General features: G+C 55.9%; 1 protein-coding gene across 2 annotated transcripts in view; it reads left to right on the top strand.

Moving 5' to 3' along the window:
* LOC116937555 (scavenger receptor class B member 1-like) overlaps positions 1–24,456 on the top strand; it is a 114,671-nt gene extending 90,215 nt beyond the window's left edge. For both annotated transcript variants that reach the window (XM_076059016.1, XM_076059017.1), the window contains exons 10-13: positions 15,784–15,857; positions 18,477–18,528; positions 20,077–20,235; positions 24,233–24,456. In XM_076059016.1, coding sequence (XP_075915131.1) covers positions 15,784–15,857; positions 18,477–18,528; positions 20,077–20,235; positions 24,233–24,442 — 495 coding nt within the window. In that variant the 3' untranslated portion in view covers positions 24,443–24,456. The remainder of the gene's footprint in view (positions 1–15,783; positions 15,858–18,476; positions 18,529–20,076; positions 20,236–24,232) is intronic.
* The last annotated feature ends 587 nt before the right edge of the window (positions 24,457–25,043 follow it).

Raw genomic sequence — 25,043 nt, 5'->3', positions numbered from 1 at the left:
ACCATCACCATCATCACCACCACCACCATCACCACCATCACCACCACCACCATCATCACCATCACCTCCACCATCACCACCACCATCAACACCACCATCACCACCATCACCACCACCATCACCACCACCACCATCATCACCATCACCACCATCAACACCATCATCACCATCACCACCAGCACCACCATGACCACCATCACCACCACCATCATCACCACCACCATCATCACCACCATCACCACCACCACCACCATCACCACCACCATTATCAACCTTCACCACCACCATCACCACCACCATCACCATCACCACCACCACCATCAACACCACCACCATCACCACCATCATCACCATCATCACCACCATCATCGGTACCGGTCATCGGCAAGTCTCACTCAGCTCCACGTCCTCCTGTACCACGTCACTCCATCCCTTCTCTAGCCCGCTGGTACCGGTCATCGGCAAGTCCACTCAGCTCCACGTCCTCCCGTACCACGTCACTCCATCTCTTCTCTAGCCCGCTGGTACCGGTCATCGGCAAGTCCACTCAGCTCCACGTCCTCCCGTACCACGTCACTCCATCCCTTCTCTAGCCCGCTGGTACCGGTCATGGGCAAGTCCACTCAGCTCCACGTCCTCCCGTACCACGTCACTCCATCCCTTCTCTAGCCCGTGCCGCGCCCCGTTTAGCCCCCTCTCGGCACGCATCAAAACACCTGACGGTCTTCACACCTGATGGTGACTGCTTGTGTTGCAATCGTAAACTTCGCGATAATTTTTATTGCTTCATATATATGTATATATTTTTTTGTTTATTATTATTATTATTATTCCGCTGTTTCCCTTCTACGTGGTGACTTTACCGAAGCAACCAAGGACGTACCTTCGAGTGACCGCGTGAGTCGATGGAGGAGGCCAGACGCCGCCCACCGAGGTCGAATGTCCCTTCGGCGGTGTCCCTTCGAAGGCCGCGCGAATTCTCTCGGGAGGAAGCCCCCCGGGACCGCGTGTGTGGGTTCGTCTTCGCCGTGGCCGAAGGAAACTTCCCCGGCCGCCCGTGTAGGTGCTGGTGTTGAGGCCCCGATGAGCGGCGGCGAACTGCGGTTTGTCCTTGCGGGCGAGGGCTACGGCTGGAGCTTCTGTCGTCGTGGAGGATGGCGTGCAGGCGAGGTGTTAATCGCCCGAGGCTCGCAGAGCCAGGCTGAGGACTCCCTCACGTAGGGTTCAGTGTCAATCGCTGAGGCTCGCAGAGGCAGGCTGAGGACTCTCACAGGGTTCAGTGTTAATCACTGAGACTCACAGAGCCAGATTAAGGCTCCCACAGGGTTCAGTGTTAATCACTGATGCTCACAGAGCCAGACTAAGGCTCCCACAGGGCTCATTGTTAATCACTGAGACTCCCACAGGGTTCAGTGTTAGCCACTGAGACTCCCATAGGGTTCAGTGTTAATCACTGAGACTCCCACAGGGTTCAGTGTTAGCCACTGAGACTCCCACAGGGTTCAGTGTTAGTCACTGAGACTCCCACAGGGTTCAGTGTTAATCACTGAGACTCACACAGGGTTCAGTGTTAATCACTGAGACTCCCACAGGGTTCAGTGTTAATCACTGAGACTCCCACAGGGTTCAGTGTTAATCACTGAGACTCCCACAGGGTTCAGTGTTAATCAGTGAGACTCCCACAGGGTTCAGTGTTAATCAGTGAGACTCCCACAGGGTTCAGTGTTAATCACTGAGACTCACAGAGCCAGACTAAGACTCCCACAGGGTTCAGTGTTAATCACTGAGACCCACACAGGGTTCAGTGTTAATCACTGAGACTCCCACAGGGTTCAGTGTTAATCACTGAGACTCCCACAGGGTTCAGTGTTAATCACTGAGACTCCCACAGGGTTCAGTGTTAATCACTGAAGACTCCCACAGGGTTCAGTGTTAATCAGTGAGACTCCCACAGGGTTCAGTGTTAATCACTGAGACTCACAGAGCCAGACTAAGACTCCCACAGGGTTCAGTGTTAATCACTGAGACTCCCACAGGGTTCAGTGTTACTCACTGAGACTCCCACAGGGCTCAGTGTTAATCACTGAGACTCCCGCAGGGTTCAGTGTTAATCACTGAGACTCACAGAGCCAGGCTGAGGCTCCCACAGGGTTCAGTGTTAATTACTGAGGCTCACAGAGCCAGACTGAGGCTCCCATAGGGTTCAGTGTTAATCGCTGAGACTCACAGAGCCAGACTATGACTCCCACAGGATTCAATGTTAATCACTGAGGCTCGCAGAGGTAGGCTGAGACTCCCACAGGGTTCAGTGTTAATCACTGAGACTCCTACAGGGTTCAGTGTTAATCACTGAGACCCACACAGGGTTCAGTGTTTATCACTGAGGCTCCCACAGGGTTCAGTGTTAATCACTGAGACTCCCACAGGGTTCAGTGTCAATCACTGAGACTCCCACAGGGTTCAGTGTTAATCACTGAGACTCCCACAGGGTTCAGTGTTAATCACTGAAGACTCCCGCAGGGTTCAGTGTTAATCACTGAGACTCCCACAGGGTTCAGTGTTAATCACTGAGACCCACACAGGGTTCAGTGTTAATCACTGAGACTCCCACAGGGTTCAGTGTTAATCACTGAGACTCCCACAGGGTTCAGTGTTAATCACTGAGACTCCCACAGGGTTCAGTGTTAATCACTGAAGACTCCCACAGGGTTCAGTGTTAATCACTGAGACTCCCACAGGGTTCAGTGTTAATCACTGAGGCTCCCACAGGGTTCAGTGTTAATCACTGAGGCTCCCACAGGGTTCAGTGTTAATCACTGAGACTCCCACAGGGTTCAGTGTTAATCACTGAAGACTCCCACAGGGTTCAGTGTTAATCACTGAGACTCCCACAGGGTTCAGTGTTAATCACTGAGACTCCCACAGGGTTCAGTGTTAATCACTGAAGACTCCCACAGGGTTCAGTGTTAATCACTGAGACTCCCACAGGGTTCAGTGTTAATCACTGAGGCTCCCACAGGGTTCAGTGTTAATCACTGAGGCTCCCGCAGGGTTCAGTGTTAATCACTGAGACTCCCACAGGGTTCAGTGTTAATCACTGAGACTCCCACAGGGTTCAGTGTTAATCTCTGAGACTCCCACAATGTTCAGTGTTAATCACTGAGAGACTCCCACAGGGTTCAGTGTCGATCACTGAGACTCCCACAGGGTTCAGTGTCGATCACTGAGACTCCCACAGGGTTCAGTGTTAGTCACTGAGACTCCCACAGGGTTCAGTGTTAATCACTGAAGACTCCCACAGGGTTCAGTGTTAATCACTGAGAGACTCCCACAGGGTTCAGTGTTAATCTCTGAGACTCCCACAGGGTTCAGTGTTAGCCACTGAGAGACTCCCACAGGGTTCAGTGTTAATCACTGAGACTCCCACAGGGTTCAGTGTTAATCACTGAGACTCCCACAGGGTTCAGTGTAAATGAGTGAGGCTCCCGCAGGGTTCAGTGTTAATCACTGAGACTCCCACAGGGTTCAGTGTTAATCACTGAGGCTCCCACAGGGTTCAGTGTTAATCACTGAGGCTCCCACAGGGTTCAGTGTTAATCACTGAGGCTCACAGAGCCAGACTAAGGCTCCCATAGGGTTCAGTGTTAATCACTGAGACTCACAGAGCCAGGCTGAGGCTCCCACAGGGCTCAGTGTTAATCACTGAGACTCACACAGGGTTCAGTGTTAATCACTGAGGCTCCCACAGGGTTCAGTGTTAATCACTGAGACTCACACAGGGTTCAGTGTTAATCACTGAGGCTCCCACAGGGTTCAGTGTTAATCACTGAGGCTCCCGCAGGGTTCAGTGTTAATCACTGAGACTCCCACAGGGTTCAGTGTTAATCACTGAGACTCCCACAGGGTTCAGTGTTAATCACTGAGACTCCCACAGGGTTCAGTGTTAATCACTGAGACTCCCACAGGGTTCAGTGTTAATCACCGGGACTCCCACAGGGTTCAGTGTTAATCACTGAGGCTCCCACAGGGTTCAGTGTTAATCACTGAGACTCCCACAGAGTTCAGTGTTAATCACCGAGACTCCCAGAGGGTTCAGTGTTAATCACTGAGACTCCCACAGGGTTCAGTGTTAATCACTGAGCCTCCCACAGGGTTCAGTGTTAATCACTGAGACTCCCACAGGGTTCAGTGTTAATCACTGATACTCCCATAGGGTTCAGTGTTAATCACTGAGACTCCCACAGGGTGCAGTGTTAATCACTGAGACTCCCACAGGGTTCAGTGTTAATCACTGAAGAATCCCACAGGGTTCAGTGTTAATCACTGAGACTCCCACAGGGTTCAGTGTTAATCACTGAGACTCCCACAGGGTTCAGTGTTAATCACTGACACTCCCACAGGATTCAGTGTTAATCACTGAGACTCCCACAGGGTTCAGTGTTAATCACTGAAGAATCCCACAGGGTTCAGTGTTAATCTCTGAGACTCCCACAGGGTTCAGTGTTAATCACTGACACTCCCACAGGATTCAGTGTTAATCACTGAGACTCCCAAAGGGTTCAGTGTTAATCACTGAAGAATCCCACAGGGTTCAGTGTTAATCTCTGAGACGCCCACAGGGTTCAGTGTTAATCACTGAGACTCCCGCAGGGTTCAGTGTTAATCACTGAGACTCCCGCAGGGTTCAGTGTTAATCACTGAGACTCACAGAGCCAGACTAAGGCTCCCACATGGCTCAGTGTTAATCACTGAGGCTCACAGAGCCAGACCAACGCTCCCACAGGGTTCAGTGTTAATCACTGAGACTCCCACAGGGTTCAGTGTTAATCACTCAGGCTCACAGAGCCAGACTAAGGCACCCTCACACAGGGTTCAGTGTTAATCACTGAGACTCACAGAGCCAGACTAAGGCTCCCACAAGGTTCAGTGTTAATCACTGAGGCTCACAGAGCCAGACTGAGGCTCCCACAGGGTTCAGTGTTAATTACTGAGGCTCACAGAGCCAGACTGAGGCTCCCATAGGGTTCAGTGTTAATCGCTGAGACTCACAGAGCCAGACTATGACTCCCACAGGATTCAATGTTAATCACTGAGGCTCGCAGAGGTAGGCTGAGACTCCCACAGGGTTCAGTGTTAATCACTGAGACTCCTACAGGGTTCAGTGTTAATCACTGAGACCCACACAGGGTTCAGTGTTTATCACTGAGGCTCCCACAGGGTTCAGTGTTAATCACTGAGACTCCCACAGGGTTCAGTGTCAATCACTGAGACTCCCACAGGGTTCAGTGTTAATCACTGAGACTCCCACAGGGTTCAGTGTTAATCACTGAAGACTCCCGCAGGGTTCAGTGTTAATCACTGAGACTCCCACAGGGTTCAGTGTTAATCACTGAGACCCACACAGGGTTCAGTGTTAATCACTGAGACTCCCACAGGGTTCAGTGTTAATCACTGAGACTCCCACAGGGTTCAGTGTTAATCACTGAGACTCCCACAGGGTTCAGTGTTAATCACTGAAGACTCCCACAGGGTTCAGTGTTAATCACTGAGACTCCCACAGGGTTCAGTGTTAATCACTGAGGCTCCCACAGGGTTCAGTGTTAATCACTGAGGCTCCCGCAGGGTTCAGTGTTAATCACTGAGACTCCCACAGGGTTCAGTGTTAATCACTGAGACTCCCACAGGGTTCAGTGTTAATCTCTGAGACTCCCACAATGTTCAGTGTTAATCACTGAGAGACTCCCACAGGGTTCAGTGTCGATCACTGAGACTCCCACAGGGTTCAGTGTCGATCACTGAGACTCCCACAGGGTTCAGTGTTAGTCACTGAGACTCCCACAGGGTTCAGTGTTAATCACTGAAGACTCCCACAGGGTTCAGTGTTAATCACTAAGAGACTCCCACAGGGTTCAGTGTTAATCTCTGAGACTCCCACAGGGTTCAGTGTTAGCCACTGAGAGACTCCCACAGGGTTCAGTGTTAATCACTGAGACTCCCACAGGGTTCAGTGTTAATCACTGATACTCCCATAGGGTTCAGTGTTAATCACTGAGACTCCCACAGGGTGCAGTGTTAATCACTGAGACTCCCACAGGGTTCAGTGTTAATCACTGAAGAATCCCACAGGGTTCAGTGTTAATCACTGAGACTCCCACAGGGTTCAGTGTTAATCACTGAGACTCCCACAGGGTTCAGTGTTAATCACTGACACTCCCACAGGATTCAGTGTTAATCACTGAGACTCCCACAGGGTTCAGTGTTAATCACTGAAGAATCCCACAGGGTTCAGTGTTAATCTCTGAGACTCCCACAGGGTTCAGTGTTAATCACTGAGACTCCCGCAGGGTTCAGTGTTAATCACTGAGACTCCCACAGGGTTCAGTGTTAATCACTGACACTCCCACAGGATTCAGTGTTAATCACTGAGACTCCCACAGGGTTCAGTGTTAATCACTGAAGAATCCCACAGGGTTCAGTGTTAATCTCTGAGACGCCCACAGGGTTCAGTGTTAATCACTGAGACTCCCGCAGGGTTCAGTGTTAATCACTGAGACTCCCGCAGGGTTCAGTGTTAATCACTGAGACTCACAGAGCCAGATTAAGGCTCCCACATGGCTCAGTGTTAATCACTGAGGCTCACAGAGCCAGACCAACGCTCCCACAGGGTTCAGTGTTAATCACTGAGACTCCCACAGGGTTCAGTGTTAATCACTCAGGCTCACAGAGCCAGACTAAGGCACCCTCACACAGGGTTCAGTGTTAATCACTGAGACTCACAGAGCCAGACTAAGGCTCCCACAGGGTTCAGTGTTAATCACTGAGGCTCACAGAGCCAGACTGAGGCTCCCACAGGGTTCAGTGTTAATCACTGAGGCTCACAGAGCCAGACTAAGACTCACACAGGGTTCAGTGTTAATTACTGAGGCTCACAGAGCCAGACTAAGGCTCCCACAGGGCTCAGTGTTAATCACTGAGGCTCACAGAGCCAGACTGAGGCTCCCACAGGGTTCAGTGTTAATCACTGAGACTCCCACAGGGTTCAGTCTTAATCACTGAGGCTCACAGAGCCAGACTAAGGCTCCCACAGGGTTCAGTGTTAATCACTGAGACTCCCACAGGGTTCAGTGTTAATCACTGAGACTCCCACAGGGTTCAGTGTAAATGAGTGAGGCTCCCGCAGGGTTCAGTGTTAATCACTGAGACTCCCACAGGGTTCAGTGTTAATCACTGAGGCTCCCACAGGGTTCAGTGTTAATCACTGAGGCTCCCACAGGGTTCAGTGTTAATCACTGAGGCTCACAGAGCCAGACTAAGGCTCCCATAGGGTTCAGTGTTAATCACTGAGACTCACAGAGCCAGGCTGAGGCTCCCACAGGGCTCAGTGTTAATCACTGAGACTCACACAGGGTTCAGTGTTAATCACTGAGGCTCCCACAGGGTTCAGTGTTAATCACTGAGACTCACACAGGGTTCAGTGTTAATCACTGAGGCTCCCACAGGGTTCAGTGTTAATCACTGAGACTCCCACAGGGTTCAGTGTTAATCACTGAGACTCCCACAGGGTTCAGTGTTAATCACTGAGACTCCCACAGGGTTCAGTGTTAATCACTGAGACTCCCACAGGGTTCAGTGTTAATCACTGAGACTCCCACAGGGTTCAGTGTTAATCACCGGGACTCCCACAGGGTTCAGTGTTAATCACTGAGGCTCCCACAGGGTTCAGTGTTAATCACTGAGACTCCCACAGGGTTCAGTGTTAATCACCGAGACTCCCAGAGGGTTCAGTGTTAATCACTGAGACTCCCACAGGGTTCAGTGTTAATCACTGAGACTCCCACAGGGTTCAGTGTTAATCACTGAGACTCCCACAGGGTTCAGTGTTAATCACTGATACTCCCATAGGGTTCAGTGTTAATCACTGAGACTCCCACAGGGTGCAGTGTTAATCACTGAGACTCCCACAGGGTTCAGTGTTAATCACTGAAGAATCCCACAGGGTTCAGTGTTAATCACTGAGACTCCCACAGGGTTCAGTGTTAATCACTGAGACTCCCACAGGGTTCAGTGTTAATCACTGACACTCCCACAGGATTCAGTGTTAATCACTGAGACTCCCACAGGGTTCAGTGTTAATCACTGAAGAATCCCACAGGGTTCAGTGTTAATCTCTGAGACTCCCACAGGGTTCAGTGTTAATCACTGAGACTCCCGCAGGGTTCAGTGTTAATCACTGAGACTCCCACAGGGTTCAGTGTTAATCACTGACACTCCCACAGGATTCAGTGTTAATCACTGAGACTCCCACAGGGTTCAGTGTTAATCACTGAAGAATCCCAAAGGGTTCAGTGTTAATCTCTGAGACGCCCACAGGGTTCAGTGTTAATCACTGAGACTCCCGCAGGGTTCAGTGTTAATCACTGAGACTCCCGCAGGGTTCAGTGTTAATCACTGAGACTCACAGAGCCAGATTAAGGCTCCCACATGGCTCAGTGTTAATCACTGAGGCTCACAGAGCCAGACCAACGCTCCCACAGGGTTCAGTGTTAATCACTGAGACTCCCACAGGGTTCAGTGTTAATCACTCAGGCTCACAGAGCCAGACTAAGGCACCCTCACACAGGGTTCAGTGTTAATCACTGAGACTCACAGAGCCAGACTAAGGCTCCCACAGGGTTCAGTGTTAATCACTGAGGCTCACAGAGCCAGACTGAGGCTCCCACAGGGTTCAGTGTTAATCACTGAGGCTCACAGAGCCAGACTAAGACTCACACAGGGTTCAGTGTTAATTACTGAGGCTCACAGAGCCAGACAAAGGCTCCCACAGGGCTCAGTGTTAATCACTGAGGCTCACAGAGCCAGACTGAGGCTCCCACAGGGTTCAGTGTTAATCACTGAGACTCCCACAGGGTTCAGTCTTAATCACTGAGGCTCACAGAGCCAGACTAAGGCTCCCACAGGGTTCAGTGTTAATCACTGAGACTCCCACAGGGTTCAGTGTTAATCACTGAGACTCCCACAGGGTTCAGTGTAAATGAGTGAGGCTCCCGCAGGGTTCAGTGTTAATCACTGAGACTCCCACAGGGTTCAGTGTTAATCACTGAGGCTCCCACAGGGTTCAGTGTTAATCACTGAGGCTCCCACAGGGTTCAGTGTTAATCACTGAGGCTCACAGAGCCAGACTAAGGCTCCCATAGGGTTCAGTGTTAATCACTGAGACTCACAGAGCCAGGCTGAGGCTCCCACAGGGCTCAGTGTTAATCACTGAGACTCACACAGGGTTCAGTGTTAATCACTGAGGCTCCCACAGGGTTCAGTGTTAATCACTGAGACTCACACAGGGTTCAGTGTTAATCACTGAGGCTCCCACAGGGTTCAGTGTTAATCACTGAGGCTCCCGCAGGGTTCAGTGTTAATCACTGAGACTCCCACAGGGTTCAGTGTTAATCACTGAGACTCCCACAGGGTTCAGTGTTAATCACTGAGACTCCCGCAGGGTTCAGTGTTAATCACTGAGACTCACAGAGCCAGATTAAGGCTCCCACATGGCTCAGTGTTAATCACTGAGGCTCACAGAGCCAGACCAACGCTCCCACAGGGTTCAGTGTTAATCACTGAGACTCCCACAGGGTTCAGTGTTAATCACTCAGGCTCACAGAGCCAGACTAAGGCACCCTCACACAGGGTTCAGTGTTAATCACTGAGACTCACAGAGCCAGACTAAGGCTCCCACAGGGTTCAGTGTTAATCACTGAGGCTCACAGAGCCAGACTGAGGCTCCCACAGGGTTCAGTGTTAATCACTGAGGCTCACAGAGCCAGACTAAGACTCACACAGGGTTCAGTGTTAATTACTGAGGCTCACAGAGCCAGACTAAGGCTCCCACAGGGCTCAGTGTTAATCACTGAGGCTCACAGAGCCAGACTGAGGCTCCCACAGGGTTCAGTGTTAATCACTGAGACTCCCACAGGGTTCAGTCTTAATCACTGAGGCTCACAGAGCCAGACTAAGGCTCCCACAGGGTTCAGTTTTAATCACTGAGACTCCCACAGGGTTCAGTGTTAATCACTGAGACTCCCACAGGGTTCAGTGTAAATGAGTGAGGCTCCCGCAGGGTTCAGTGTTAATCACTGAGACTCCCACAGGGTTCAGTGTTAATCACTGAGGCTCCCACAGGGTTCAGTGTTAATCACTGAGGCTCCCACAGGGTTCAGTGTTAATCACTGAGGCTCACAGAGCCAGACTAAGGCTCCCATAGGGTTCAGTGTTAATCACTGAGACTCACAGAGCCAGGCTGAGGCTCCCACAGGGCTCAGTGTTAATCACTGAGACTCACACAGGGTTCAGTGTTAATCACTGAGGCTCCCACAGGGTTCAGTGTTAATCACTGAGACTCACACAGGGTTCAGTGTTAATCACTGAGGCTCCCACAGGGTTCAGTGTTAATCACTGAGACTCCCACAGGGTTCAGTGTTAATCACTGAGACTCCCACAGGGTTCAGTGTTAATCACTGAGACTCCCACAGGGTTCAGTGTTAATCACTGAGACTCCCACAGGGTTCAGTGTTAATCACTGAGACTCCCACAGGGTTCAGTGTTAATCACCGGGACTCCCACAGGGTTCAGTGTTAATCACTGAGGCTCCCACAGGGTTCAGTGTTAATCACTGAGACTCCCACAGGGTTCAGTGTTAATCACCGAGACTCCCAGAGGGTTCAGTGTTAATCACTGAGACTCCCACAGGGTTCAGTGTTAATCACTGAGACTCCCACAGGGTTCAGTGTTAATCACTGAGACTCCCACAGGGTTCAGTGTTAATCACTGATACTCCCATAGGGTTCAGTGTTAATCACTGAGACTCCCACAGGGTGCAGTGTTAATCACTGAGACTCCCACAGGGTTCAGTGTTAATCACTGAAGAATCCCACAGGGTTCAGTGTTAATCACTGAGACTCCCACAGGGTTCAGTGTTAATCACTGAGACTCCCACAGGGTTCAGTGTTAATCACTGACACTCCCACAGGATTCAGTGTTAATCACTGAGACTCCCACAGGGTTCAGTGTTAATCACTGAAGAATCCCACAGGGTTCAGTGTTAATCTCTGAGACTCCCACAGGGTTCAGTGTTAATCACTGAGACTCCCGCAGGGTTCAGTGTTAATCACTGAGACTCCCACAGGGTTCAGTGTTAATCACTGACACTCCCACAGGATTCAGTGTTAATCACTGAGACTCCCACAGGGTTCAGTGTTAATCACTGAAGAATCCCACAGGGTTCAGTGTTAATCTCTGAGACGCCCACAGGGTTCAGTGTTAATCACTGAGACTCCCGCAGGGTTCAGTGTTAATCACTGAGACTCCCGCAGGGTTCAGTGTTAATCACTGAGACTCACAGAGCCAGATTAAGGCTCCCACATGGCTCAGTGTTAATCACTGAGGCTCACAGAGCCAGACCAACGCTCCCACAGGGTTCAGTGTTAATCACTGAGACTCCCACAGGGTTCAGTGTTAATCACTCAGGCTCACAGAGCCAGACTAAGGCACCCTCACACAGGGTTCAGTGTTAATCACTGAGACTCACAGAGCCAGACTAAGGCTCCCACAGGGTTCAGTGTTAATCACTGAGGCTCACAGAGCCAGACTGAGGCTCCCACAGGGTTCAGTGTTAATCACTGAGGCTCACAGAGCCAGACTAAGACTCACACAGGGTTCAGTGTTAATTACTGAGGCTCACAGAGCCAGACAAAGGCTCCCACAGGGCTCAGTGTTAATCACTGAGGCTCACAGAGCCAGACTGAGGCTCCCACAGGGTTCAGTGTTAATCACTGAGACTCCCACAGGGTTCAGTCTTAATCACTGAGGCTCACAGAGCCAGACTAAGGCTCCCACAGGGTTCAGTGTTAATCACTGAGACTCCCACAGGGTTCAGTGTTAATCACTGAGACTCCCACAGGGTTCAGTGTAAATGAGTGAGGCTCCCGCAGGGTTCAGTGTTAATCACTGAGACTCCCACAGGGTTCAGTGTTAATCACTGAGGCTCCCACAGGGTTCAGTGTTAATCACTGAGGCTCCCACAGGGTTCAGTGTTAATCACTGAGGCTCACAGAGCCAGACTAAGGCTCCCATAGGGTTCAGTGTTAATCACTGAGACTCACAGAGCCAGGCTGAGGCTCCCACAGGGCTCAGTGTTAATCACTGAGACTCACACAGGGTTCAGTGTTAATCACTGAGGCTCCCACAGGGTTCAGTGTTAATCACTGAGACTCACACAGGGTTCAGTGTTAATCACTGAGGCTCCCACAGGGTTCAGTGTTAATCACTGAGGCTCCCGCAGGGTTCAGTGTTAATCACTGAGACTCCCACAGGGTTCAGTGTTAATCACTGAGACTCCCACAGGGTTCAGTGTTAATCACTGAGACTCCCACAGGGTTCAGTGTTAATCACTGAGACTCCCACAGGGTTCAGTGTTAATCACCGGGACTCCCACAGGGTTCAGTGTTAATCACTGAGGCTCCCACAGGGTTCAGTGTTAATCACTGAGACTCCCACAGGGTTCAGTGTTAATCACCGAGACTCCCAGAGGGTTCAGTGTTAATCACTGAGACTCCCACAGGGTTCAGTGTTAATCACTGAGACTCCCACAGGGTTCAGTGTTAATCACTGAGACTCCCACAGGGTTCAGTGTTAATCACTGATACTCCCATAGGGTTCAGTGTTAATCACTGAGACTCCCACAGGGTGCAGTGTTAATCACTGAGACTCCCACAGGGTTCAGTGTTAATCACTGAAGAATCCCACAGGGTTCAGTGTTAATCACTGAGACTCCCACAGGGTTCAGTGTTAATCACTGAGACTCCCACAGGGTTCAGTGTTAATCACTGACACTCCCACAGGATTCAGTGTTAATCACTGAGACTCCCACAGGGTTCAGTGTTAATCACTGAAGAATCCCACAGGGTTCAGTGTTAATCTCTGAGACTCCCACAGGGTTCAGTGTTAATCACTGAGACTCCCGCAGGGTTCAGTGTTAATCACTGAGACTCCCACAGGGTTCAGTGTTAATCACTGACACTCCCACAGGATTCAGTGTTAATCACTGAGACTCCCACAGGGTTCAGTGTTAATCACTGAAGAATCCCACAGGGTTCAGTGTTAATCTCTGAGACGCCCACAGGGTTCAGTGTTAATCACTGAGACTCCCGCAGGGTTCAGTGTTAATCACTGAGACTCCCGCAGGGTTCAGTGTTAATCACTGAGACTCACAGAGCCAGATTAAGGCTCCCACATGGCTCAGTGTTAATCACTGAGGCTCACAGAGCCAGACCAACGCTCCCACAGGGTTCAGTGTTAATCACTGAGACTCCCACAGGGTTCAGTGTTAATCACTCAGGCTCACAGAGCCAGACTAAGGCACCCTCACACAGGGTTCAGTGTTAATCACTGAGACTCACAGAGCCAGACTAAGGCTCCCACAGGGTTCAGTGTTAATCACTGAGGCTCACAGAGCCAGACTGAGACTCCCACAGGGTTCAGTGTTAATCACTGAGACTCACAGAGCCAGACTAAGGGGAGGGAAGCCTCGACGCTTGACCCCACGCTTCCTGCAGGTGGATTGGAGGAAGTGGCGGATCTCGCCGGGAGCGTCTTCCCGCTACACCACCCCCCCCCCCCCCCCCCTGTGGGTGGGCCTCGAGACAGGCCGGTCCCTTCACCTGATGAGGGCCGCTTGTGTTGTGGCCGAAACGTCGTGGATTTTTCTTGTTTTACTTCTTTTTCTACCTACTGCTACGTGGTGACTTTACCGAATAGAACCAAAGAGTGTGGGTGGGCCTCGTCGGCATCGTCGGCGTCCGGTGGGTGGGCCTCTTCGTTGGCGTCCGGTGGCTCGGCCTCGTCGCCACGGTCCCGTCGCCGCGTCCGGGCGGTCGAGGCTACACCACGTGAAATTACCAAGACACACACACACAGAGAGACGAGACTACATCACGTGAAAATACCAACACACACACACAGAGAGAGAGAAGGGGGTGATGCAGAGGTACCAGGCCGCTAAACCACGCACACCTGGGGCGTGGTGGTGGTGGTGAGTGCCGTAGGGGACGGAGTCACCTGGTCAAGAACCAGAGAGAGACGAGACTACATCACGTGAAAAGACCAACACACACACACAGAGAGAGAAGGGGGTGATGCAGAGGTTCCAGGCCGCTTAACCACGCACACCTGGGGCGTGGTGGTGGTGGCGGTGGTGGTGAGTGCCGTAGGGGACGGAGTCACCTGGTCAAGAACCAGAGAGAGACGAGGCTACATCACGTGAAAATACCAACACACACACACACAGAGAGAGAAGGGGATGATGCAGAGGTACCAGGCCGCTAAACCACGCACACCTGGGGCGTAGTGGTGGCGGTGGTGGTGAGTGCCGTAGGGGACGGAGTCACCTGGTCAAGAACCAGAGAGAAAGATCGACACACACACAGAGAGAGAGACGAGGCTACATCACGTGAAAAGACCAACACACACACACACACAGAGAGAAGGGGGTGATGCAGAGGTACCAGGCCGCTAAACCACGCACACCTGGGGCGTGGTGGTGGTGGTGGTGGTGAGTGCCGTAGGGGACGGAGTCACCTGGTCAAGAACCAGAGAGAAAGATCGACACACACACACAGAGAGAGACGAGACTACATCACGTGAAAAGACCAACACACACACACAGAGAGAGAAGGGGGTGATGATGAAGTACCAGGCCGCTAAACCACGCACACCTGGGGCGTGGTGGTGGTGGTGGTGAGTGCCGTAGGGGACGGAGTCACCTGGTCAAGAACCAGAGAGAAAGATCGACACACACACAGAGAGAGAGACGAGGCTACATCACGTGAAAAGACCAACACACACACACACAGAGAGAAGGGGGTGATGCAGAGGTACCAGGCCGCTAAACCACGCACACCTGGGGCGTGGTGGTGGTGGTGGTGAGTGCCGTAGGGGACGGAGTCACCTGGTCAAGAACCAGAGAGAGACGAGACTACATCACGTGAAAAGACCAACACACACACACACACAGAGAGAAGGGGATGATGCAGAGGTACCAGGCCACTAAACCACTGGGATGGTGGTGGCGGTGGTGGTGGCGGTGAGTGCCGTAGGCAACGGAGTCACCTGGTCAAGAACCAGAGAAAAGACCAACACACACACACACACAGAGAGAAGGGGGTGATGCAGAGGTACCAGGCCGCTAAACCACTGGGATGTTGGTGGCGGTGGTGGTGGCGGTGGTGGTGGCGGTGAGTGCCGTAGGGACGTTTGTTCGCCAGGTAAGCCACCGCCGCCCCATATACGAAGCCGCCGTTGTAGAAGGGCACCCCACAGTTTCCTGAAGATGTCCCCCCAGTGTGAGTTAGTGTGTGTGTGTCTACCTGTGTGTGTGTGGTGTGTGTGGGGAGCGGTGGGTGTAGCGGTTAGCGCTACGCTGCGCTATGAACCCGGCGACCCGGGTTCGATTGCCCACTCACGGCCAACACCGCCACAGTGACGATTATCTGAACCGGTACCGGGCCTCCCCTAGGTCGACTCTGCCTCAAATGAGTACCTGGTGCGGTGTGTAGTAAACATTGCCAATTGAGAGACAAAGGCGGCCGGGCGTGTTGCTGGCCACCCACCCCATCGTGTGCCGTTACCGGCCTTCATAGGTGCTGTTCGCTAGCAGCACTTGGCCCTACAGTCTGTTAAGGCTATACGGGGGATCTTTATATTTGTGTATGTGTGTGTGTGTCCGTGTGTGTGTAGCTCACAGGTGTTCCGGTGAACGTCTCCATTCGCCTGCAGCTGAACATGATGGTCAAAGGGGTCGAAGGAATATCGTGAGTTGTGAACACACACACAGACACACACACAGACACACACACACACAGACACATACACAGACACACAGACACACACACAGACACACACAGACACATACACAGACACACACACACACAGACATACACACACAAAAACAACCGCCATTCGCCACTAAGTGACGGTGACGTCACCACGATGCTTGTGCCAGGCCACGTGCACCTTGAGGCCACGTGAAGTGTCGAACGCCCGCTGGCAGGAGGTCACGGGGCAGACCCAGGTGCCACGGGTCGACTGACTGAGATGAGTGGCTGATGCACCACCTGTGCCCCCTACTGTGCCAACCTGCTGTGCTTTAGCCACCCGCGCTCCGCTCGTTGTTGTGAGCGTCGCTCCTCCACCCTCCGTTGTTGTTGGGGGGCGACTGCCTCCAACTGCCCAGTAGCGTCCTTCACGAGCCTCCTCCACAGAGGCCGATCTTGACACCGCTGGTACCGGTCATCGGCAACTCCACACAGCTCCACGTCCTCCTGTACCACGTCACTCCATCTCACCTCTAGCCCGTGCCGCGCCCGTTTAGCCCCCTCTATCCGGCCGAACAAAAGCTGTTTCGGCATGCGGTGGCTGGGCATGCGGGCTACATGACCCAGACAACGCAGCCTTGCCTGCCGGAGGAGCTCACTGATGGGACTTTGTCCAAATCTTTTGAGGATTTGTGAGCTCCTCACACAATCCAGCCTGATTAAGCCCAGGATGGATCATAGGCAGGCCAGCCTAAATGTTTCTAACCAGGGAAGATGTTATATTAGGGGGGGTTCATGTTTCGCAAGCGTATAGAAAGGAGGGAATGACTGTGGCCGAGAAGACCTGAAGCTTCGTGCGGAGCGACAGACCAGGTAGCTTCCACACAGCGTTACGCAACCGATGAAAAAATATTGCCGCTCGACTGATTCGGAGTGAGACCATCCCTTGACTGCACCCGGGCATCGATCAGCCTCCCATTGTATCTGTACCAGATGGAAATTTCTCTGGTACAACTATTGAAGGCTTCACAAACTACGTGGTCAAAATAGATGTTAAATCATGTGGGAGCCAGAGGACATCCCTGTCGCACCCCAAGGTGTACAGGGAATGGCTCTGTCTCCCGGCCACGTAGTTTTACCCGGGCCCACTCACCATCATGAAGGTCCTTAATGATCGTGAGCAGAGGGTCAGGGACTACGAAAGCACGAAGAACGACCCAGAGCCCAGGCCTAGTGATGGTATCATAGGCCTTGACCAGGTCAATAAAGCAGAGATGTAGGTCTTGTTGGAATTCCCTACACCTCTGCTGTAGCAGACGGACAGAAAATATGGCATCTGTGTAATTCAGCTGATGTTGTGTGGATGCGCCGATGCCGGAACAGCGTGTTGGTAATTACAAGCCCATGGGCTGTACAAAAATCTAGCAGCCTCCTGCCGTTGTTATTGACTTGATCTGGCCCATGCCTTCCAATCACTCCAGACCAGGTGCCAGCATCATGACCAACTGTGGGGTTGAAGTGACCCGAAAAGATGACTCTATCCCGAGGGGCCACTTTAGCCAGCACCTGTGACAGGAGGTCATAGAAGACATATGACTCATCGGCCTTGCCTGCATCCCTCCACGGATGTTCGTCTTCGGTGGGGGCATAAGTGACCACGACCACCACTCCTCACCTCCGGTTGATGGGAAGGCGAGCCCAAAGTATCCTGGGGCTTACAGCTTCCCACACCTCACCGCCACGTTCCCATGCCCCCTTTCATTCTTTTGTTCAGAAAAAGAGCCACTCCCTGTTGTTTGGCAGTCTCCTGCCCCGAGTAGAGGACTGTCCACTCCTCATGGTGGTACTAGCCAGAGCCGGTCCACCGGACCTCGTGAATGCCACAGAGATCTAGGCGGTACCGGTCCAGCTCCCGACAGAGGAGTGGGCAGCCTCTCCTCCGCAGTGAGCGTTCGAACATTCCACGTGACCATCCGGTAGTGGCTTGTCGTTGTGTCTGGAGGAGCCCCGAGGGTAGATATTCAATCTCCTGGCTCTGCCAAATTGGGGGGTTTGGCCAGGAGACGTTCTAGACGCCTGTCCCCCCGCCGGGGCCTCTGGCACAAGCTTATTAATTACATTTTTCCTATTCTTAGGTCTTTCGGTAAAGTCACGTTGAAGGGAAACAATAAAATATATATCTTATTATTTTATTGTTTCCCTTCAACGTGGTGGTGACTTTACCGAAAGAACCAAGAATATGAATCGCTGCAGTCACGAAAGCTTCGAATCAAAAATTTAACATTTTTCCGTCATGGTTTAGTGTTAACGAATTGAAGGTGGAGGGGGTTACCAGCCCCTCGCGCCCATCCACACACGCACAAAGACACACGTACGCAACAACAGCAACAACAACAACAACAACCGCCATTCGCCACTAAGTGGCGGTGACAGTCACCGTGACGCTTGTGCCAGGCCATACACACACACGCACACAGAGGCACGCACCGCACGCTTGCACGCCACTTTTTTGCCGAATTCACGGGGGGTAACGACAGCATTGCCGTCGCGAATTTCCGTAATCTCGCGGTCCGTAAAACGACGACTCTCGTGCGGTGCTGCCCATTTTGCCTGCAGAACCTCGGGGACGATCAAGCCGGTGATCCTGCCGATACTTTGGTTCGAAGAGGTGAGTGACCTTCGGCCATTGTCAACCTCGCATCCACCCAGAGACACGGCCGTCGTGAACCCCGCTCAGTGACACGTCCATCGTGAACCCCACCCAGAGACACGTCCATCGTGAACCCCACCCAGTGACACGTCCATCGTGAACCCCACTCAGTGACACGGCCATCGTGAACCCCACCCAGAGACACGTCCATCGTGAACCCCACTCAGTGACACGTCCATCGTGAACCCCACCCAGTGACACGTCCATCGTGAACCCCACTCAGTGACACGTCCATCGTGAACCCCACCCACTGACACGTCCATCGTGAACCCCACTCAGTGACACGTCCATCGTGAACCCCACTCAGTGACACGTCCATCGTGAACCCCACTCAGAGACACGGCCATCGTGAACCCCACTCAGTGACACGTCCATCGTGAACCCCTCTCAGTGACACGTCCATCGTGAACCCCTCTCAGTGACACGTCCATCGTGAACCCCACTCAGTGACACGTCCATCGTGAACCCCACTCAGAGACACGTCCATCGTGAACCCCACTCAGTGACACGTCCATCGTGAACCCCACTCAGAGACACGTCCATCGTGAACCCCACTCAGTGACACGGCCATCGTGAACCCCACTCAGTGACACGGCCATCGTGAACCCCACCCAGAGACACGTCCATCGTGAACCTCTCTCAGTGACACGTCCATCGTGAACCCCACTCAGAAACACGTCCATCGTGAACCCCACTCAGTGACACGTCCATCGTGAACCCCACTCAGTGACACGTCCACCGTGAACCCCACTCAGTGACACGGCCATCGTGATCCCCACTCAGTGACACGTCCACCGTGAACCCCACTCAGTGACACGTCCATCGTGAACCCCACTCAGTGACACGGCCATCGTGAACCCCACTCAGAGACACGTCCATCGTGAACCCCACTCAGTGACACGTCCACCGTGAACCCCACTCAGTGACACGTCCATCGTGAACCCCACTCAGTGACACGTCCATCGTGAACCCCTCTCAGTGACACGTCCATCGTGAACCCCACTCAGTGACACGGCCATCGTGAACCCCACTCAGTGACACGTCCATCGTGAACCCCACTCAGTGACACGTCCATCGTGAACCCCACTCAGTGACACGTCCATCGTGAACCCCACTCAGTGACACGGCCATCGTGAACCCCACTCAGTGACACGTCCATCGTGAACCCCACTCAGAGACACGTCCATCGTGAACCCCACTCAGTGACACGTCCATCGTGAACCCCACTCAGTGACACGTCCATCGTGAACCCCACTCAGTGACACGTCCATCGTGAACCCCACTCAGTCACACGTCCATCGTGAACCCCACTCAGAGACACGTCCATCGTGAACCCCACTCAGTGACACGTCCATCGTGAACCCCACTCAGTGACACGTCCATCGTGAACCCCTCTCAGTGACACGTCCATCGTGAACCCCACCCACTGACACGTCCATCGTGAACCCCGTGTGTGTTTGTGTGTCCGTCGTTTCACCCCCCCACCCCTTCCCCCGTGGTGTCCAGAGCGGCCACATGGACGGCGAGCTGAGGGACGCCTTCTGGACCAACGTCGTTCTGCTGCCCCTCATCATGGACGTGGTCCGCTACGGCCTCCTGGGCCTGGGCCTCGCCCTGGTGCTGACGGGGGCCGTGGCGCTGGCCGTGACGCGGCGCCACCGCGAGGTTCGTCGCCGCCGCCGCCACGGGACGGGGCCTGCGGGGGAGGGGGCAAGCGCCGTGGATTAGTCGCGCGCGCGGGTGCCCAGCAGGGCCAGGGGGGAGGAGCCGAGTGGGGCTAGGGGCCCCAGCAGGGCCAGGGGGAGGAGCTAAATGGCCAGGGGGAGGAGCCATGTGGGGTTAGGGGGAGGGGCCCAGTAGGGCCATGGGGAGGTGCCGAGTGGGGCGAGGGGCCCAGCAGGGCCAGGGGGGAGGAGCCGAGTGGGGCTAGGAGCCCCAGCAGGGCCAGGGGGGAGGAGCCGAGTGGGGCTAGGAGCCCCAGCAGGGCCAGGGGGGAGGAGCCGAGTGGGGCTAGGAGCCCCAGCAGGGCCAGGGGGGAGGAGCCGAGTGGGGCTAGGGGCCCCAGCAGGGCCAGGGGGGAGGAGCCGAGTGGGGCTAGGAGCCCAGCAGGGCCAGGGGGAGGTGCCGAGTGGGGCTAGGAGCCCAGCAGGGCCATGGGGAGGTGCCGAGTGGGGCGAGGGGCCCAGCAGGGCCAGGGGGGAGGAGCCGAGTGGGGCTAGGAGCCCCAGCAGGGCCATGGGGAGGTGCCGAGTGGGGCGAGGGGCCCAGCAGGGCCAGGGGGGAGGAGCCGAGTGGGGCTAGGGGCCCAGCAGGGCCAGGGGGAGGAGCCGAGTGGGGTTAGGGGGAGGAGCCCAGCAGGGACATGGGGAGGAGCCGATTTGGGTGAGTGGCCCATGAGGGCCAGGGGGAGGAGCCAAGTGGGCTAAGGGGAGGGGCCCAGCAGGGCTAGGGGGAGGAACCGAGTGGGGCTAGGAGCCCAGCAGGGCCAGGGGGAGGAGCCGAGTGGGGCTAGGAGCCCAGTAGGGCCAGGGGGAGGAGCCGAGTGGGGCTAGCGGCCCAGCAGGGCCATGGGGAGGTGGCGAGTGGGGCTAGGGGCCCAGCAGGGCCAGGGCGAGGAGCCGAGTTGGGCGAGGGGCCCAGCAGGGCCAGGGGGAGGAGCCGAGTGGGGCGAGGGGTCCAGCAGGGCCAGGGGGGAGGAGCCGAGTGGGGCTAGGAGCCCCAGCAGGGCCATGGGGAGGTGCCGAGTTGGGCGAGGGGCCCAGCAGGGCCAGGGGGAGGAGCCGAGTGGGGCTAGGGGCCCAGCAGGGCCAGGGGGAGGAGCCGAGTGGGGTTAGGGGGAGGAGCCCAGCAGGGACATGGGGAGGAGCCGATTTGGGTGAGTGGCCCATGAGGGCCAGGGGGAGGAGCCAAGTGGGCTAAGGGGAGGGGCCCAGCAGGGCTAGGGGGAGGAACCGAGTGGGGCTAGGAGCCCAGCAGGGCCAGGGGGAGGAGCCGAGTGGGGCTAGCGGCCCAGCAGGGCCATGGGGAGGTGGCGAGTGGGGCTAGGGGCCCAGCAGGGCCAGGGTGAGGAGCCGAGTGGTGTTAGGGGGAGGGGCCCAGCAGGGCCGGGGGGAGGAGCCGAGCGGGGTTAGGGGGAGGGCCCCAGCAGGGCCAGGGGGAGGAGCCGAGTGGGGTTAGGGGGAGGGCCCAGCAGGGCTGGGGGGAGGAGCCGAGTGGGGCTAGGGGCCCAGCAGGGCCAGGGCGAGGAGCCGAGTTGGGCGAGGGGCCCAGCAGGGCCAGGGGGAGGAGCCGAGTGGGGCGAGGGGTCCAGCAGGGCCAGGGGGAGGAGCCGAGTTGGGCGAGGGGCCCAGCAGGGCCATGGGGAGGAGCCGAGTTGGTCGAGGTGCCCAGCAGGGCCAGGGGGAGGAGCCGAGTGGGGCTAGGGGCCCAGCAGGGCCAGGGGGAGGAGCCGAGTGGGGCTAGGAGCCCAGCAGGGCCAGGGGAGGAGCCGAGTTGGGTTAGGGGGAGGGGCCCAGTAGGGCCATGGGGAGGAGCCGAGTGGGGTTAGGGGGAGGGGCTCAGCAGGGCCAGGGGGAGGAGCCGAGTGGGGTTAGGGGGAGGGGCCCAGCATGGCCAGGGGGGAGGAGCCGAGTGGAGCTGGGAGCCCAGCAGGGCCAGGGGGAGGTGCCGAGTGGGGTTAGGGGGAGGGGCCCAGCATGGCCAGGGGGGAGGAGCCGAGTGGAGCTGGGAGCCCAGCAGGGCCAGGGGGAGGTGCCGAGTGGGGCTAGGAGCCCAGCAGGGTCAGGGGGAGGAGCTGAGTGGGGGGGGGGGGGGGGGGAGGGGCTCAGCAGGGCCAGGGGGGAGGAGCTCAGCGGGGCTAGGAGCCCAGCAGGGCCAGGGGGAGGAGCTAAATGGGGCTAGGAGTTTGGCAGGGCCAGGGTTAGGAGCCGAGTGGGGTTAGGGGGAGGAGCCCAGTAGGGCCATGGGGAGGAGCCGAGTGGGGGGAGGAGCCCAGCAGGTCCAGGGGGAAGAGCCAAGTGGGGCTAGGGGCCCAGCAGGGCTAGGGGGAGTGGCTGAGTGGGGCTAGGGGAGGGGCCTAGCAGGGCTAGGGGGAGGGGCTGAGTTTGGCGCGTGGTAGGGGCCCAGTAGGGCCATGGGGAGGATCCGAGTGGGGCTAGGAGCCCAGCAGGGCAATGGGGAGGTGCCGAGTGGGGCTAGGGGGAGGGGCCTAGCAGGGTCAGGGGGAGGAGCCGAGTGGGGTTAGCGGGAGGGGCCCAGTAGGGCCATGGGGAGGTACCGAGTGGGGCTAGGGGCCCAGCAGGGCCACGGGGAGGAGCCGAGTGGGGTTAGGGGGAGGGGCTCAGCAGGGCCAGGGGGGAGGAGCTCAGTGGGGCTAGGGGCCCAGCAGGGCCAGGGGGAGGAACCGAGTGGGGTTAGGGGGAGGGACCCAGCAGGGCCGGGGGGAGGAGCCGAGTGGGGTTAGGGGGAGGGGCCCAGCAGGGCTAGGAGGAGGAGCCAAGTGGGGCTAGGAGCCCAGCAGGGCCAGGGGGAGGAGCCGAGTTGGGCTAGGGGGAGGGGCCTAGCAGGGTCAGGGGGAGGAGCCGAGTGGGGCTAGGAGCCCAGCAGGGCCAGGGGGAGGAGCCGAGTTGGGCTAGGGGGAGGGGCCTAGCAGGGTCAGGGGGAGGAGCCGAGTGGGGTTAGGGGGAGGGGCCCAGCAGGGCCAGGGGGAGGTGCCGAGTGGGGTTAGGGGGAGGGGCCCAGCAGGGCTAGGGGGAGGAGCCGATTTGGGCTAGGAGCCCAGCAGGGCCAGGGGGAGGAGCCGAGTGGGGCTGGGAGCCCAGCAGGGCCAGGGGGAGGAGCCGACTTGGGCGAGGGGCCCAGCAGGGCCAGGGGGAGGAGCCGAGTTGGGCGAGGGGCCCAGCAGGGCCAGGACCGGTTGTTCAGATAAACGCTGTTGTCACACTGAGTGATGGTAGCTGTGGTGGCAGCGGTAGAGGTGGGGGTGGTCATGGTGGTGGTAGTGCTGATGGTGGTGTTAGCGGCGATAGTGGTGGAAGTGATAGTGGTGATGGCGGTAGTAGTGGTGGTGGTGGCGCTGGTGGTGGTGACGGTGGTGGTGGTGGTCATGGTGACGGTGGTGGTGTCGGTGGTGACGATGGTGACGGTGGTGGTGCTGGCGGTGGCCACGGTGGTAACGGTGGCGGTGGTGACGATGGTGGTGGTGGTGGTGGTGACGGTGGTGGTGGTGATGCTGGTGGTGGTGGTGATGCTGGTGGTGGTGGCGGTGGCCACGGTGGTAACGGTGATGGTGACGCTGGTGGGTGCTGGTGGTGGCGGTGACGCTGGTGGTGGTGGTGATGCTGGTGGTGGTGACGGTGGTGACGCTGGTGGTGGTGATGGTGGTGGTGACGGTGGTGACGCTGGTGGTGGTGGTGGTGGTGCTGGTGGTGGTGGCCACGGTGGTGACGCTGGTGGTGGTGACGGTGGTGACGCTGGTGGTGGTGATGGTGGTGGTGGTGGCGCTGACGCTGGTGGTGGTGGCGGTGGTGACGGTGGTGGTGGTGGTGGTGACGCTGGTGGTGGTGGTGACGCTGGTGGTGGTGACGCTGGTGGTGGTGGTGACGCTGGTGGTGGTGACGCTGGTGGTGGTGCTGACGCTGGTGGTGGTGTCCTTCGCCCACAGACCGACGACGACGACGACGAGGAGGAGGACGACGAGAAGGGGGACAAGGGGGAGAAGGAGGCTGTGACGACGACACCGACGAAGAAGAAGAAGAAGTTGATGAAGTGGCGGTTCAACAACAACAACAACAGCAGCAGCAGCAGCAGCAAGAAATACCGGGAGGTGAGCGGCAGCACCGCTCCACCTCCCGAGAAGATCACCAAGCTGTGAAGGCCTCGGGGGGAGGGGGGAGAGGGGAGAGGGGAGAGGGGGGGGTACAGGGGAATCTCTCGCGGCCTTCAGGGACCTCTCGGGACCACCGTAAAGGACTTCCTCAATAATCTAGGACTTCGCCGAATCTTCCGGAATCCCGAGATGACTTGCAGGGACCTACCGGGAAGGTCTCCGCGAGCCTTCAGGAGTCTTTATTAGGGGCCCTTAGGGACCTCCAGGAATCTGTTGGCGGTGTTCACGAATCTCAAGGAATCTTCAGCGGCCTGGAGGGACCTCTAGGGACCACCATAAAGGACTTCCTGAATAATCTAGGACTTCCAGAATCCCGAGAGGACTTGCAGGGACCTCTGGGAATCTGTTGGCGGTGTTCACGAATCTCAAGGAATCTTCAGCAGTCCTCGGGACCACCGTAAAGGACTTGGCGTATAATCTAGGACTTCACCGAATCTTCCGGAAGGTCGAGAGGACTTGCAGGGACCTACCGGAAAGGTCTCCACGAGCCTTCAGGAGTCTTTATTAGGGGCCCTTAGGGACCTCCAGGAATCTGTTGGCGGTGTTCACGAATCTCAAGGAATCTTCAGCGGCCTTCAGGGACCTC

The sequence above is a fragment of the Petromyzon marinus genome (genome assembly GCF_048934315.1).
Source record: "Petromyzon marinus isolate PM22_M1 ecotype Great Lakes invasive population chromosome 84 unlocalized genomic scaffold, UKy_Petmar_22M1.pri1.0 chr84_unloc.1, whole genome shotgun sequence".
NCBI classification, from domain to species: Eukaryota; Metazoa; Chordata; class Hyperoartia; order Petromyzontiformes; family Petromyzontidae; genus Petromyzon; species Petromyzon marinus.
The sequence above is the reverse complement of the archived record's forward strand: the minus strand, read 5'-3'. Positions and strand labels throughout refer to the sequence as shown.